We start from the raw sequence: 13268 nt of genomic DNA, 5'->3' as shown, positions 1-13268 counted from the left end.
CCTCTGGTCTGATGAAACAAAAATAGAACTGTTTGACCATAATGACCATTGTTATGTTTGGAGGAAAAAGAGGGAGGCTTGCAAGCCGAAGAACATCATTCCAACCGTGAAGCACGGGGGTAGCAGCGTCATGTTGTGGGGGTGCTTTGCTGCAGGAGGGACTGGTGCACGTCACAAAATAGATGGCATCATGAGACAGGAAATTATGTGGATATATTGAAGCAACATCTCAAGACACCAGTCAGGAAGTTAAAGCTTGGTCTTCCAAATGGACAATGACCCCAAGCATACTTCCAAAGTTGTGGAAAAATGGCTTAAGGACAACAAAGTCAAGGTATTGGAGTGGCCATCACAAAGCCCTGACCTCAATCCTATAGAACATTTGTGGGCAGAACTGAAAAGTGTGTGAGTAAGGAGGCATACAAACCTGACTCAGTTACACCAGCTGTGTCAGGAGGAATGGGCCAAAATTCACACAACTTATTGTGGGAAGCTTGTGGACGGCTACCCAAAACGTTTGACCCAAGTTAAACAATTTAAAGGCAATGCTACCAAATACAAATTGAGTGTATGTAAACTTCTGACCCACTGGGAATGTGATGAAAGAAATAAAATCTGAAATAAATCATTCTCTACTATTATTCTGACATTTTACATTTTTWAAATAAAGTGGTGATCCTAACTGACCTAAGACAGGGAATTTTTACTAGGATTCAATGTCAGGAATTGTGAAAAACTGATGTATTTGGCTAAGGTGTATGTAAACTTCCGACTTCAACTGTATCTGATATTGGCAGAAAGCTTAAATTCTTGTTAATTGAACTCCACTGTCCAATTTACAGTAGCTATTACAGTGAAAGAATACCATGGTATTGTTTGAGGAGAGTACACAATTTTGAACATGAAAAGTTATTAATAAACAAATTAGGCACATTTGGGCAGTCTTGATACAAAATCTTTAACAGAAATACAAGGGTTCATTGTATCAGTCTAACACTTTGCAAATACACTGATGTCATCTAGTGGCCAAAATCTAAATTGCATCTGGGCTGGAATAATACATAATGTCCTTTCTCTTGCATTTCAAAGATGATGGTACAAAACAAATACAAAAGAACGGTTGGTTTTTCCTTTGTATTATCTTTTACCAGATCTATTGTGTTATATTCTACTACATTCCTTTCACATTTGCATAAACTTCAAATGGTACCAAGAATATGCATATCCTTGCTTCAGGGCCTGAGCTACAGGCATTTAGATTTGGGWAWGTCATTTTAGGCGAAAATTGGGAAAAAAGGGGCTAATCCTTAACAGGTCAATTCAGCCATATCAGCTATGTTTTTTWAAGGCAGTAAATYAGGCTGAATGAACTGTTTCGCTGCAGACAAGGCTCTGCTGATAACCAGGTGTAGCAATAGTAAAGTGTTGGGACTGCTGTTGGGACTGCTGTTGGCCCTAACAGTTTGTGGGCACCATTTGTCACTGTTATAATGAAATTCATGTATTGTTAGTGTTGTGTTGTGTTGTCTAGTGGCTTTGTTGGCATGCATCTAAAACATTTTGTTCGAGTTTGCCCCTCCAAGATGTACATGCTAAAATCACCACTGCAAATGTCACTCCTTGCAGGTCTGAAAATCCAGAGAAGTAAAACATGTTGCTTTCCACTAGAAGTTATGGGGAAACAAATCAATTCTATTCGACAAGAGAGTTGAAATGGATCCCATTATTTGCATTGACACTGTCACTCACAACCCAATAGGTTGACGCAGATGTTTTATCGTAGCCCACTGCCCAACTCCCATTTACATATGTGGACTTTGGGAGAGAGAGTCAAACAGGGATGTTGAAATGACAGAACGCAGAGGCAGTGTCAAAATGCTGCATGAATTGAGCTTTCAGTTCTGCGGTGTTGAGCAGTTGACAGTGGAGAGCGAACACACGGAACAGCCTCCCGAGCTGGCAGTGCGTGCTGGCATGTCAGGGTGGTTCTTGAAAAGAGCGAAAAGCAGAATCGCCGTTGCTGAGAGAGGAGGACCATTCGGATGGAAAGAAACTGAGCTCCAAAAACCAACCTGTCGAGCGATGTCCCACGTCRCAGACGAAACAATGAGGTTCGTGATTGCTTTTTGGACTGTTTGCAGAGCAAGACAGGGACGTAAATCCAATGACTTTGGTAAGAACCACGTTTCAAACGAGGAATAAAACATTACGACGGAAAGATGTGTTTTACATTCCACAAGTTTAGATGAACGTTTAGGTGACTTCAAAGAGACTAATTGCAGAATTTGAAGTGACTGGACTGGTATATCGTCGGCTTCCGAACATAAACGCTATCATTMGTCTAGAGTAGGAGAATAGTCTATTGAGAACAATGCGAACCCACTTCTGTTATTCCGGAACATGTGCAGCGCGCCACTGCACTCACGCTGTGTCCATTATGACAACCAGCAACTTTGTTGCAATGTGCAATGTAGCAAACAATTATGCTTTTATTTTTTATTTTTTCGAGAGAGTGATACAATAATWCGAATGTTTTGGTTTTGATGCAGCGTAAACCGAGGGGGTGAAAATGTTTCTCTTCAGTGTCCTGGCAAGTTTATTCGCGTTTACTTCACCAACATGTGGCTATCAGATGTCATGGGAAAATCGGAATGMCAATTTGCAAAACCGAGTGAATGAACTTGACAGTCCAACTACTCAACCTCACATCATTTTCATCCTGGTTGATGACCAAGGCTTCCGGGATGTGGGTTACCATGGGTCCGAGATCAGAACCCCAACTCTGGACAGGCTGGCAGCGCAGGGAGTGAAACTGGAGAATTACTATGTGCAGCCTCTCTGTAGCCCCTCCAGGAGTCAATTAATGACTGGCAGGTACGTTTATCCTACTGTCTAGTGGCCATTCAGTTGTGGTCAATGCACAATGCAAGTGTTATAAAAGTGTTAAAAATGTGTTATAKAAGTGTTATAAATGTGTTAAAGTCAAGAGGTGAGTAACATCACGTGCATGTTGATTTTGTCCATCCACACCAACACCATCATGACAGGTTAAAATATCAAAACCAACCGTGAACCAACTACATTCATTTGATGGCAGGTCGAAACACACTTGAAACATTCATGGACATTTAGCTAGTTAGCTGTTGCTAACTAGTTTGTCCTAGGAGATGAACAGTGCATTGTTATTTTACTTGACATGCATATGGGCCTCTTTTTAGCTGGTTCTTTGTCTAATTTTTACCAGGAGTCATAAAAAATAGTGTGTTTCTCTACTTCCATGATTAATCAACATATAAAAAGGGAAACCTAGTTCGTTTTTAGATAGTGGTCTTTAATCTTTCCCGAGTGGCGCAGAGGTCTAAGGCTAGTGTGCTAGAGGTGTCACTACAGACCCTGGTTCGATTCCAGGCTGTATCACAACCGGCCGTGATTGGGAGTCCCATAGGGCGGCGCACAATTGGCCACGTCGTCCAGGTTAGGGTTTGGCCGGCGTAGGCCGTCATTGTAAATAAGAATTTGTTCTCATCTGACTTGCCGAGTTAAATAAAGGTTAATAAAAATAAAAAAATAATCTTTCAAGCATCAATGAGGGCTTGTATCTTCCTGAAGTTCTATTTTAGCGCTTAGCTATGCAGGCTCTCGGTCATGCGCATGAGCGGTGTGGGTAAAATGATTGAATAACATGTATGTGTGGGTAAAATGATTGAATAACATGTATGTGTGGTAAAATGATTGAATAACATGTATGTGTGGGTAAAATGATTGAATAAAATGTATGGTGTGGTAAAATGATGAATAACATGTATGTGTGGGTAAAATGATTGAATAACATGTATGTGTGGGTAAAATGATTGAATAACATGTATGTGTGGGTAAAATGATTGAATACATGTATGTGTGGGTAAAATGATTGAATAACATGTATGTGTGGGTAAAATGATTGAATAACATGTATGTGTGGTAAAATGATTGAATAACATGTATGTGTGGGTAAAATGATTGAATAACATGTATGTGTGGTAAAATGATGAAAACATGTTGTGTGGGTAAAATGATTGAATAAAATGTATTGTGTGGGTAAAATGATTGAATAACAGTATGTGTGGAAAATGATTGAAAAACATGTAGTGTGGGTAAAATGATTGAATAACATGTATGTGGACGCAACGTGGCTGGTGAGGTTTAATCCATCGTCATCCAGGCCGTGTCTGGTTATGTTCCTCTCATTCAAACCTATTAACTCATTTCCACAAATTCTACCTTAATACAGGCGAGGTGGTCGAACGGTCAACATGTAGTAGTGTATCGAAGGCGTAATTATTTTAGACTTGATTACTAGAGAGTTAAAATCTTGGAGCATTATAACTGTTTTGCACTGGAGTTTAATAGAAGGGCCCTGAGAAATGCAATGTGACTTGGAAGTCTATGCAGACCGACTGCAGAGTCACTGTATGTTTTCAAGACACTGAAATGCAAAAGCGCACCGTATAAAAATGCTGGAAGCGCAACAAGATTGCAGCAAATAAATGACAAAACACATAATTGGATGCCGGAGAACAAAGGTGCATGTCAGCACAGTAACAACTAAACTGTTTGCAATGGAGCCATCTTGGCTTTCTCTATAGCAACCACTTGTGTTTTGTGTCCACGGAAGGCAACCGACAGATAATATTAAAGACAGGGGTGAATACATTAGGTAGCCTGATTGCGGTTTCAATTTGTAGTGTAGCTTATATACCCCCTTTATTATCCTACAATGTTCACATCAGCATTTGTTTCACACACAGACACACATAGACACACACACACACCACACACACACACACACAAAGGCTGTCCCTATAGAGATGCCTGCCTACACCAGCATCTGTTTTGCTCCTTAGGAAACGGGAAGGTTGCTAGGCACCTCTTCTGGCTAGCGTCCTGGAAAATAAGGAGAAAAGTGTCTCCCCTTTTGCCCACTCCACTCACCCTTCTTGTACAGTAAAAAGGGCTGATACTGTGGTAGTAGCATCCATATGGAATGAAGGTGTATATTCCATTATGTTACCAGGTACTTCTGGGAGGATGATGCAAGAGAGTGGTGGTGGGGGGTTGTATCTATGATTCAAAACAGAAGGAGATTAGGGCCCTTAGAAGTGGTGTGTGTGTGGGGGTGTGTGTGTGTGTGTGTGTGTGTGGTGTGTGGGTGTCACTAATGTGGTCAGAAATGTGTGGACAGCTATGGTAATGCAGTGTGCTATATGTTGTAGGGACCAGACTGTGTTGATTTACCCTCCATGCCTTGCGGTGGGACTTCAGCAGATTGTCTGGCCAATGATCCGTTCAAATGGGGGGGTTCAAATGTCAAGCTGTTCATGCTTTTCCCCGTTTGCGGACTACAATAAAGTAACTTGAATATAGTGCTGAACGTATGGTTGTTGTGATCTTTAAACTTTTGCTCGACACTTAACCTCTGTATTGTACTGTACTCTACTGTACTGTATTGTACTGTACTGTATTGGACTGTATTGTATTGGACTGTACTGTACTCTACTGTACTGTACTGTATTGTACTGTACTGTATTGGACTGTATTGTATTGACTGTATTGTACTGTACTCTATTGTACTGTACTCTACTGTACCTATTGTACTGTACTGTACTGTACTGTATTGGACTGTATTGTAACTGTACTCTATGTACTGTACTCTATTGTACTTTACTGTCTAGTATCTACGTGTACTTATTGTATGACTCTACTGTACTGTATTGTACTCTACTGTACTGCATGTACCTATTGTACTGTCTCTACTGTACTGTATTGACTCTATTGTACTCTACTGTACTGTATGTACTGTACTGTAATTGGACTGTACTGTACTGTATTGGACTGTATTGTAACTGTACTCTATTGTACTGTACTCTATTGTCTGTACTCTACTGTACTGCATTGTACTCTACTGTACTGTATTGTAGTGTACTCTACTGTACTGTATTGTACTCTACTGTACTGCACTGACTCTACTGTACTGTTTAACTGTACTGTACTCTACTGTACTGTATTGTACTGTACTCTACTGTACTGTATTGTACTGTACTGTATTGGACTGTACTGTATGTACTGTGCTGTACTTACTGTACTATACTGTACTGTATTGTACTGTACTCTACTGTACTGTATTGTATTGGACTGTACTGTATGTACTGTACTCTATGTACTGTATTGTACTCTGCTGTACTGTATTGTACTGTACTCGACTGTACTGTATTGGACTGTACTCTACTGTACTGTACTGGACTGTACTGTATTGCACTGTACTCTACTGTACTGTACTGCACTGTACTCTACTGTCTGTATTGTACTCTACTGTACTGTACTCTACTGTATTGTACTGTACTCTACTGTACTCTACTGTACTGTACTGTATTGGACTGTTACTCTACTCTACTGTACTGTATTGTACTGTACTGTACTGGACTGTACTGTATTGCATCTGTTCTACTGTACTGTACTGCACTGTACTCTACTGTACTGTATGTACTGACTGTACTGCACTGTACTCTACTCTACTGTACTGTACTCTACTGTACTGTACTCTACTGTACTGTACTCTACTGTACTGTACTCTACTGTATTGTACTGTACTCTACTCTACTGTACTGTATTGTACTGTACGTATGGACTGTACTGTATTGGACTGTACTCAACTGTACTGTATTGTACTCTACTGTACTGCACTGTACTCTACTGTATGTCTTATATCTGTACTGTACTCTACTGTACTGTATTGTACTGTACTCTACTGTACTGTATTGTACTGTACTGTATTGGACTGTACTATACTGTATTGGACTGTACTCACTGTCTGTATTTACTGTACTGTAATGTCCTGTACTGTACTGTATTGTACTGTAACTCTACTGTACTGTACTATACTGTATTGTACGTGATTGTACTATACTGTACTGTATTGTACTGTACTGTATTGTACTGTATTGTATTGTACTGTACTGCTAACTGTACTGTATTGTACTGTACTCTACTGTATTGTACTGTACTCTACTGTATTGTACTGTAACTGTACTGTACGTACTGTACTGCTTGTATGTATTGTACTGTATTGACTGTACTCTACTGTACTGTATTGTACTGTACTGTACTCTACTGTACTGTATTGTACTGTTCTGTATTGTACTGTACTCTATTGTACTGTACTCTACGTACTGCATGTACTCTACTGTACTGTATTGTAGTGTACTCTACTGTACTGTATTGTACTCTACTGTACTGCACTGTACTCTACTGTACTGTATTATACTGTACTGTACTCTACTGTACTGTATTGTACTGTACTCTACTGTACTGTATTGTACTGTACTGTATTGACGTACTGTACTGTATTTGACTGTACTGTATTGTACTGTGCTGTACTCTACTGTATCATACTGTACTGTATTGTCTCTACTGTATTGTTTGTTTATTGGACTGTACTGTATTGTACTGTACTCTACTGTACTGTACTGTACTCTACTGTACTGTATTGTACTGTACTCTACTGTACTGTATTGGACTGTACTCTACGTAGACTCTACTGTACTGTACTGTACTGGACTGTACTGTATTGCATGTACTCTACTGTACTGTACTGCACTGTACTCTACTACTGTACTGTACTTACTGTACTGTACTCTACTGTTATCTGTACTGTACTCTACTGTACTCTACTGAATTGTACTGTACTCTACTGTATGTACTGTACTCTACTGTACTGTATTGTACTATACTGTATTGGACTGTACTCACTGTACTGTATTGTACTGTACTGTCTGTACTGTCTGTATTGTACTGTACTCTATCTGTACTGTATTGTACTGTACTGTAATGTACTGTACTGTATTGTACTGTACTCTACTGTACTGATACTGTATTGTACTGTATTGTACTGTACTGCAACTGTACTGTACTTGTACTGTACTGTATTGTACTGTATTGTATTGTACTGTACTCTACTGTACTGTATTGTACTGTACTCTACTGTATTGTACTGTACTCTACTGTACTGTACTGTATATACTGTATTGTACTGTATTTGACTGTACTCTAGCTGTACTGTATTGTACTGTACTGTACTGTACTCTGTACTGTATGTACTGTACTGTATCTTTACTGTATATGTACTCTACTCTACTCTACTCTACTCTAGTGTACTGTACGGTGTACTGTACTGTACTGTACTGTACTGCTACTGTATTACTGTACTGTATTCGTACTGTACTGTATTGTACTGTACTGTATTGGATTGTATTGTACTGTACTTGTTAGTTGTGACTGTACTCTACTGTACTGTACTGTATTGTACTGTACTGTACTGTATTGGACTGTATTGGACTGTATTCCGATAGTTGCAGTAATTCCGTTACAGATTGTTTTGCTCCCCCATTGTAAACCACCCTTATACACCAGAGAGCCATAGATTTGAAATGTGTTTTTCTCAACTGTCACTATATGTACAGGTTGTCTTGCCTCATAAATATTCAACTCTTGCTAGGGTACTGAATATGACTGACAGGTCAAAGTAAACATCCAGATATCCCAGGGCACGTTGACATGTACGGTAATGAAGTTCAAGTTGAGCGAATATCAGCCATTTCTTCATTCTTATTCCCCATGTCACTGCCACTGACTGGCCATTACAGGGAAGAGGTTAGCGCTTTATTCTGGTGAGAAAGAAATAGATTACCGTGTGTTTCATCTACTGTGTTTGCATAGTAGGAGCTGGCGTTGAGGCCTTTCAGTGGAAAGACCAGCTGAAGAAACATCCTTGCATGAAGCCCGATAAAGCATATTTCTGGACTGTGAAGCACTCTCTATTGAATATGCGTTTTAGTTCAGGAGTAGGTCTGCACAATCATCCCAAAATCTCTCTCAACCCTCTTGTTCAACCCCGATGCTCTCCCTCCCCCTACGACCATGCCCACACACTATCATTGCGGTCGCAGATCCTAAAAAAGAGAAGCTATCATTGTGACGGTGACAATGTTCTATGGTTAGCAAGGGTTTTTCTCAGAATCAACTGGTTCAGTAGAGTTAGAGATGGTCAGATCGGATGTGTTCTGTCCCACTCAACCTGGACACCAGAAAGAAGCCCAGCTTGATCCTTCACACAGACACAGGTGTCCACTGTCTCCTGCCCTCTGGGCCTTCTTTATCAGACATCAGTGAACTGCTGGCAGCATGCAAGACTGCCCCTGCTCCTTTTAAAAAACGTATTTCAGTCTTCACCTCCGTCAACCTCATCAGGTTATCTAGACTGAGATAACGTTATGGAGACAGTCATGGAGAAGAGTAGGAGACAGACAAGTGAAACCTCATTGTGCTGCTGAGGTAAAGCACTTAAAACGTCCCCCATGACAGGAGCTGCAGAACAGATTGGTATGGTACCTGACCCAGCTCTGAACGTGAGCGCCACAACCTATTAGACGATTGGAGGCTGTAGTGGAGCGTTTTCCTCCAAGTTCAACGACTAATTTGACTCTTCAAACCCTGTGAACTCTCGCTGTACTCRGTTATTCACTGGTCTCCCGGAGAGTCCAACGAGTTATGCCAAGCAAAAGGCAGAGGTTGCATTAGCCTGGCAGTGGGTCTGGTGTTCTTTTAAAGTTGAAGAATGTGGACTATGTCTGCGGAATGCGAGAGACATGGCAAGACAATGGATGATGCTGAAGATCAGTTTCTCTGAAATACCTTCTCAGCGAAACAAGGCGGCTGGGACAAAGGAACTTTGTAAACACTTCTGTCAGTGTCAAAGATTGAGTATTTTAACAGCTTGAGAGACGACAAGAAACGTGTCCAGACAGAGCAGACGTGTGGCCTCCGTCGCAGGTTTTTAGAGCACGGATGTGGAATAAGGCATTCAGAAAACACACCTCATTTTCTTTGTCAAAACTTTGGAAACTTCACACAGATGTAGGATTTTAACTTGATCACCCTGTTGCTGTTGAACTTCCAGRGTGGCACTGCGTCTCAGTGCAAGAGGCGTCACTGCAGTCCCTGGTTCGAATCCAGGCTGTATCACATCCAGCCGTGATTGGGAGTCCCATAGGGCAGCGCACAATTGGCCCAGCATCGTCTGGGGTACGCCGTCATTGTAAATAAGTAATGTTAAACTTGTAGTGTGAGGTTTTAAAAGGCTTCTGAAGTTTGTAATTTCCACTTTGAAATTTCAGACTTTATTTTTACCTTACGAAAAATGGTCAATCCCAACAAAAATTTCAATTAATTATAATCCACATAATAATTCACATTTCCTGTTGCTGCAGGATTATGTTCCTGCTGTAGCAAACTGGTTCAAATTAAGATCCTACATCTGTATAACTCCACATGGACATCCTCAGACACACTCCTTTAATATCGATTTATACGTGGCCAGCCTAATAAAAACGATTGTAAAGGGAGCCAGAAGACCTTTCCTCCTCCATCTCCTGAAACATATACATACCCCCCCCCTCTTCCTCTCTGCACTCCCTTGCCCCCTCTCTCGTCTTTCACGTCCGCTGCTTCCCACGGGGGACGACTCAGCGGTCACTCTTTGGAACAACTCTTGCCCAAGCAGAGGAAATCACGTAAGGCTAAATTCAATTTCCTATCAAACGGCCCACATCCTCTGATGAAACCGCGCTGTCAGTCAACAAAACAAATAATTAGGATGCACCTCCAGGTGGCCTTCTGGGTTCGGCGTGGAGGCAGATTGCCAACGTAGATAGCCAACGCAACTTTTAAGGAGCTTTGTAAGACACAACATGTGTTCGCTTAGCAGTGTCAAGGCGGCTGTAAGTTGTAACTATCAAAACGCGAAGGCAGTGTACGTAGTTTATTTGCACAGAAGTTATCTTTTAATCTCCTTTTATCCTCTCACCGACGCCAGTCCAAGTGTCATCCTTCCATCTCTCGCCAGAACCTCTGCTGATCTGTCCAGTCTCCAGCTTCTCTCACTCACCACCTCCTGTTCCCTGACTCTTTGTCCACAGTCGTCCGCAGCTTCTCTCACTCCACCCAGCCGCTGTTCCTGAGCTCTGGTCCACAGTCCTCCTAGCTTCGCTGACTCACCCACCTCCTGTCACCGTGACCTCTGTCCCACAAGTCTCCGCTAGCTTCTCTCACTCCACCACTCCTGTCCCCTGACTCTGTCCACAGTCTCCCTGCTTCTCTCACCTCAACTCACCTCCGTCCTGACCTCTGTCCACAGTCTCCCGCTTCTCTCACTTCACACACTTCCTGTCCCGACTCTGTGTCCACAGTCTCCCAGATTCCTTTCCACTCACCCAACCTCCTGTCCCTGAGACTCTGGTCCACAGTCTCCCAGGCTTCTTCTCACCACCCTCCTTGTCCTGGACTCTGTCCACAAGTCTCCCAGCTTCTCTCACTCACCCACCTCCTGTCCTGACTCTGTCCACAAGCCCTCCCCAGCTTCTCTCACTCACCACCTCCTGCCCCTGACTCTGTCCAAGTCTCCCTGCTTCTCTCACTCACCCACCTCCTGTTCCCTGACTCTGTCCACAGTCTCCCTGCTTCTCTCACTCACCCACCTCCTGTCCCTGACTCTGTCCCAGTCTCCGCTTCTCTCACTCACCCAACCTCCTGTCTCCCTGACTCTGTCCACAGTCTCCCGCTTCTCTTCACTCAACGCCTCCTCCCTGACTGTCTAAGTCTCCCGCTTCTCTCCTCCCACTCTCCTGCTGACTCGTGTCCACAGTCTCCCTGCTTCTCTCTCACTCACCCACCTCCTGTCCCTGACTCTGTCCACAGTCTCCGCAGCTTCTCTCATCACTCACCCACCTCCTGTCCCTGACTCTGTCACAGTCTCCCTGCATTCTCTCATCACCCACGCTCCTGTCCCTGACTCTGTCCACAGTCTCCCTGCTTCTCTCACTCACCCACCTCCTGTTCCCTGACTCTGTCCACAGTCTCCCTGCTTCTCTCACTCACCCACCTCCTGCTCCTGACTCTGTCCACAGGTCTCCCGCTTTCTCACTCACCCACCTCCTGTCCCTGACTCTGTCCACAGTCTCCCTGCTCTTCTCTCACTCACCCATCCTGTCCCTGACTCTGTCCACCAGTCTTCCCTGCTTCTCTCACATCACCCCCTCCTTTGTCCCTGACTCTGTCCACAGCTCTCCCTCTTCTCTCACTCACCCAACCTCCTGTCCCTGACTCTGTCCACAGTCTCCCGCTTCTCTCACTCACCCACCTCCTGTCCTGACTCTGTCCACAGTCTCCCTGCTTCTCTCACTCACCCACCTCCTGTCCTGACTCTGTCCACAGTCTCCTGCTTCTCTTCACTCACCCACCTCCTGGTCCCTGACTCCTGTCCACAGTCTCCCTGCTTCTCTCACTCACCCACCTCCTGTCCCTGACTCTGTCCACCAGTCCTCCCTGCTTCTCTCACTCACCCACCTCCTGTCCTGATCTCTGTCCACAGTCTCCCATGCTTCTCTCCTTCACCCACCTCTGTCCCTGACTCTGTCCACAGTCTCCCAGCTTCTCTCACTCACCCACACCTTCCTGTCCCTGACTCTGTCCACAGTCTCCCAGCTTCTCTCAACTCACCATCTCCTGTCCTGGACGTCTGTCCACATGTTCTCCCTGCTTCTCTCACTCACCCAACCTTCCGTCCCTGACTTGTTGTGTCCACATTCTCCCAGGCTTTCCTCCAGCTCACCACTCTCTGGTCCTGGACCTCTGTCCACAGTCTCCTTTGCTTCTCTCTCACTCACCACCTCCTTGTCCCTGACTCTTGTCCACAGTCCCGCATTCTCTCACTCACCACCTGGTCCTGTTCCCTGACTTTGTCCACAGTTCCCAGCTTCTCTCACACACCACCTCCTGTCCTGACTCTTCTCCACAGTTCTCCCTGCTGTCTCTCACTCACACGCCTCCTGTCCTGACTTCTGTCCCACAGTCCCCTGCTTCGCTCACTCACCACACCTTTCCTGTCCCTGACTCTGCTCCACAGTCTCCCTGCTTCCGTCTCCATCACCCACCTCCTGTTCCCTGACCTCTGATCCAACAGTCTCCCAGCTTCTCTCCACTCACACCCACCTCCTGTCCCTGGACTCTCCAACAGTACTCCCTTGCTCTCTCATCACCCAACTCCTGTCCCTTGGACTTCTGGGTCCACAGATCTCCCAGCTTCTCTCATATGCAACTCGACCCAGTCGGCTGGTGTCGATGAGATAGCCTGGGTCGTCCCCGAGTTGAACTCTGTCCACACAGTTCTCCAGCTTCTC

General features: G+C 43.8%; 1 protein-coding gene across 4 annotated transcripts in view; it reads left to right on the top strand.

Annotated features, from left to right (window-relative positions):
• The first annotated feature begins 1781 nt into the window (after positions 1 to 1781).
• Positions 1782 to 13268, top strand: part of LOC111955419 (arylsulfatase J-like) — a 31394-nt gene continuing 19907 nt past the window's right edge. Inside the window, exons 1-2 of one of the 4 annotated variants that reach the window (XM_023975654.2) lie at positions 1782 to 2111; positions 2550 to 2874. In XM_023975654.2, coding sequence (XP_023831422.1) covers positions 2570 to 2874 — 305 coding nt within the window. In that variant the 5' untranslated portion in view covers positions 1782 to 2111; positions 2550 to 2569. Of the gene's footprint in view, positions 2875 to 13268 lie in introns of all 4 variants that reach the window. The other 3 variants (XM_023975668.2, XM_023975646.2, XM_023975661.2) reach the window with 3 other exon arrangements.

Source organism: Salvelinus sp. IW2-2015, linkage group LG3, assembly GCF_002910315.2.
Source record: "Salvelinus sp. IW2-2015 linkage group LG3, ASM291031v2, whole genome shotgun sequence".
Lineage (NCBI taxonomy): Eukaryota > Metazoa > Chordata > Actinopteri > Salmoniformes > Salmonidae > Salvelinus > Salvelinus sp. IW2-2015.
The sequence above is the reverse complement of the archived record's forward strand: the minus strand, read 5'-3'. Positions and strand labels throughout refer to the sequence as shown.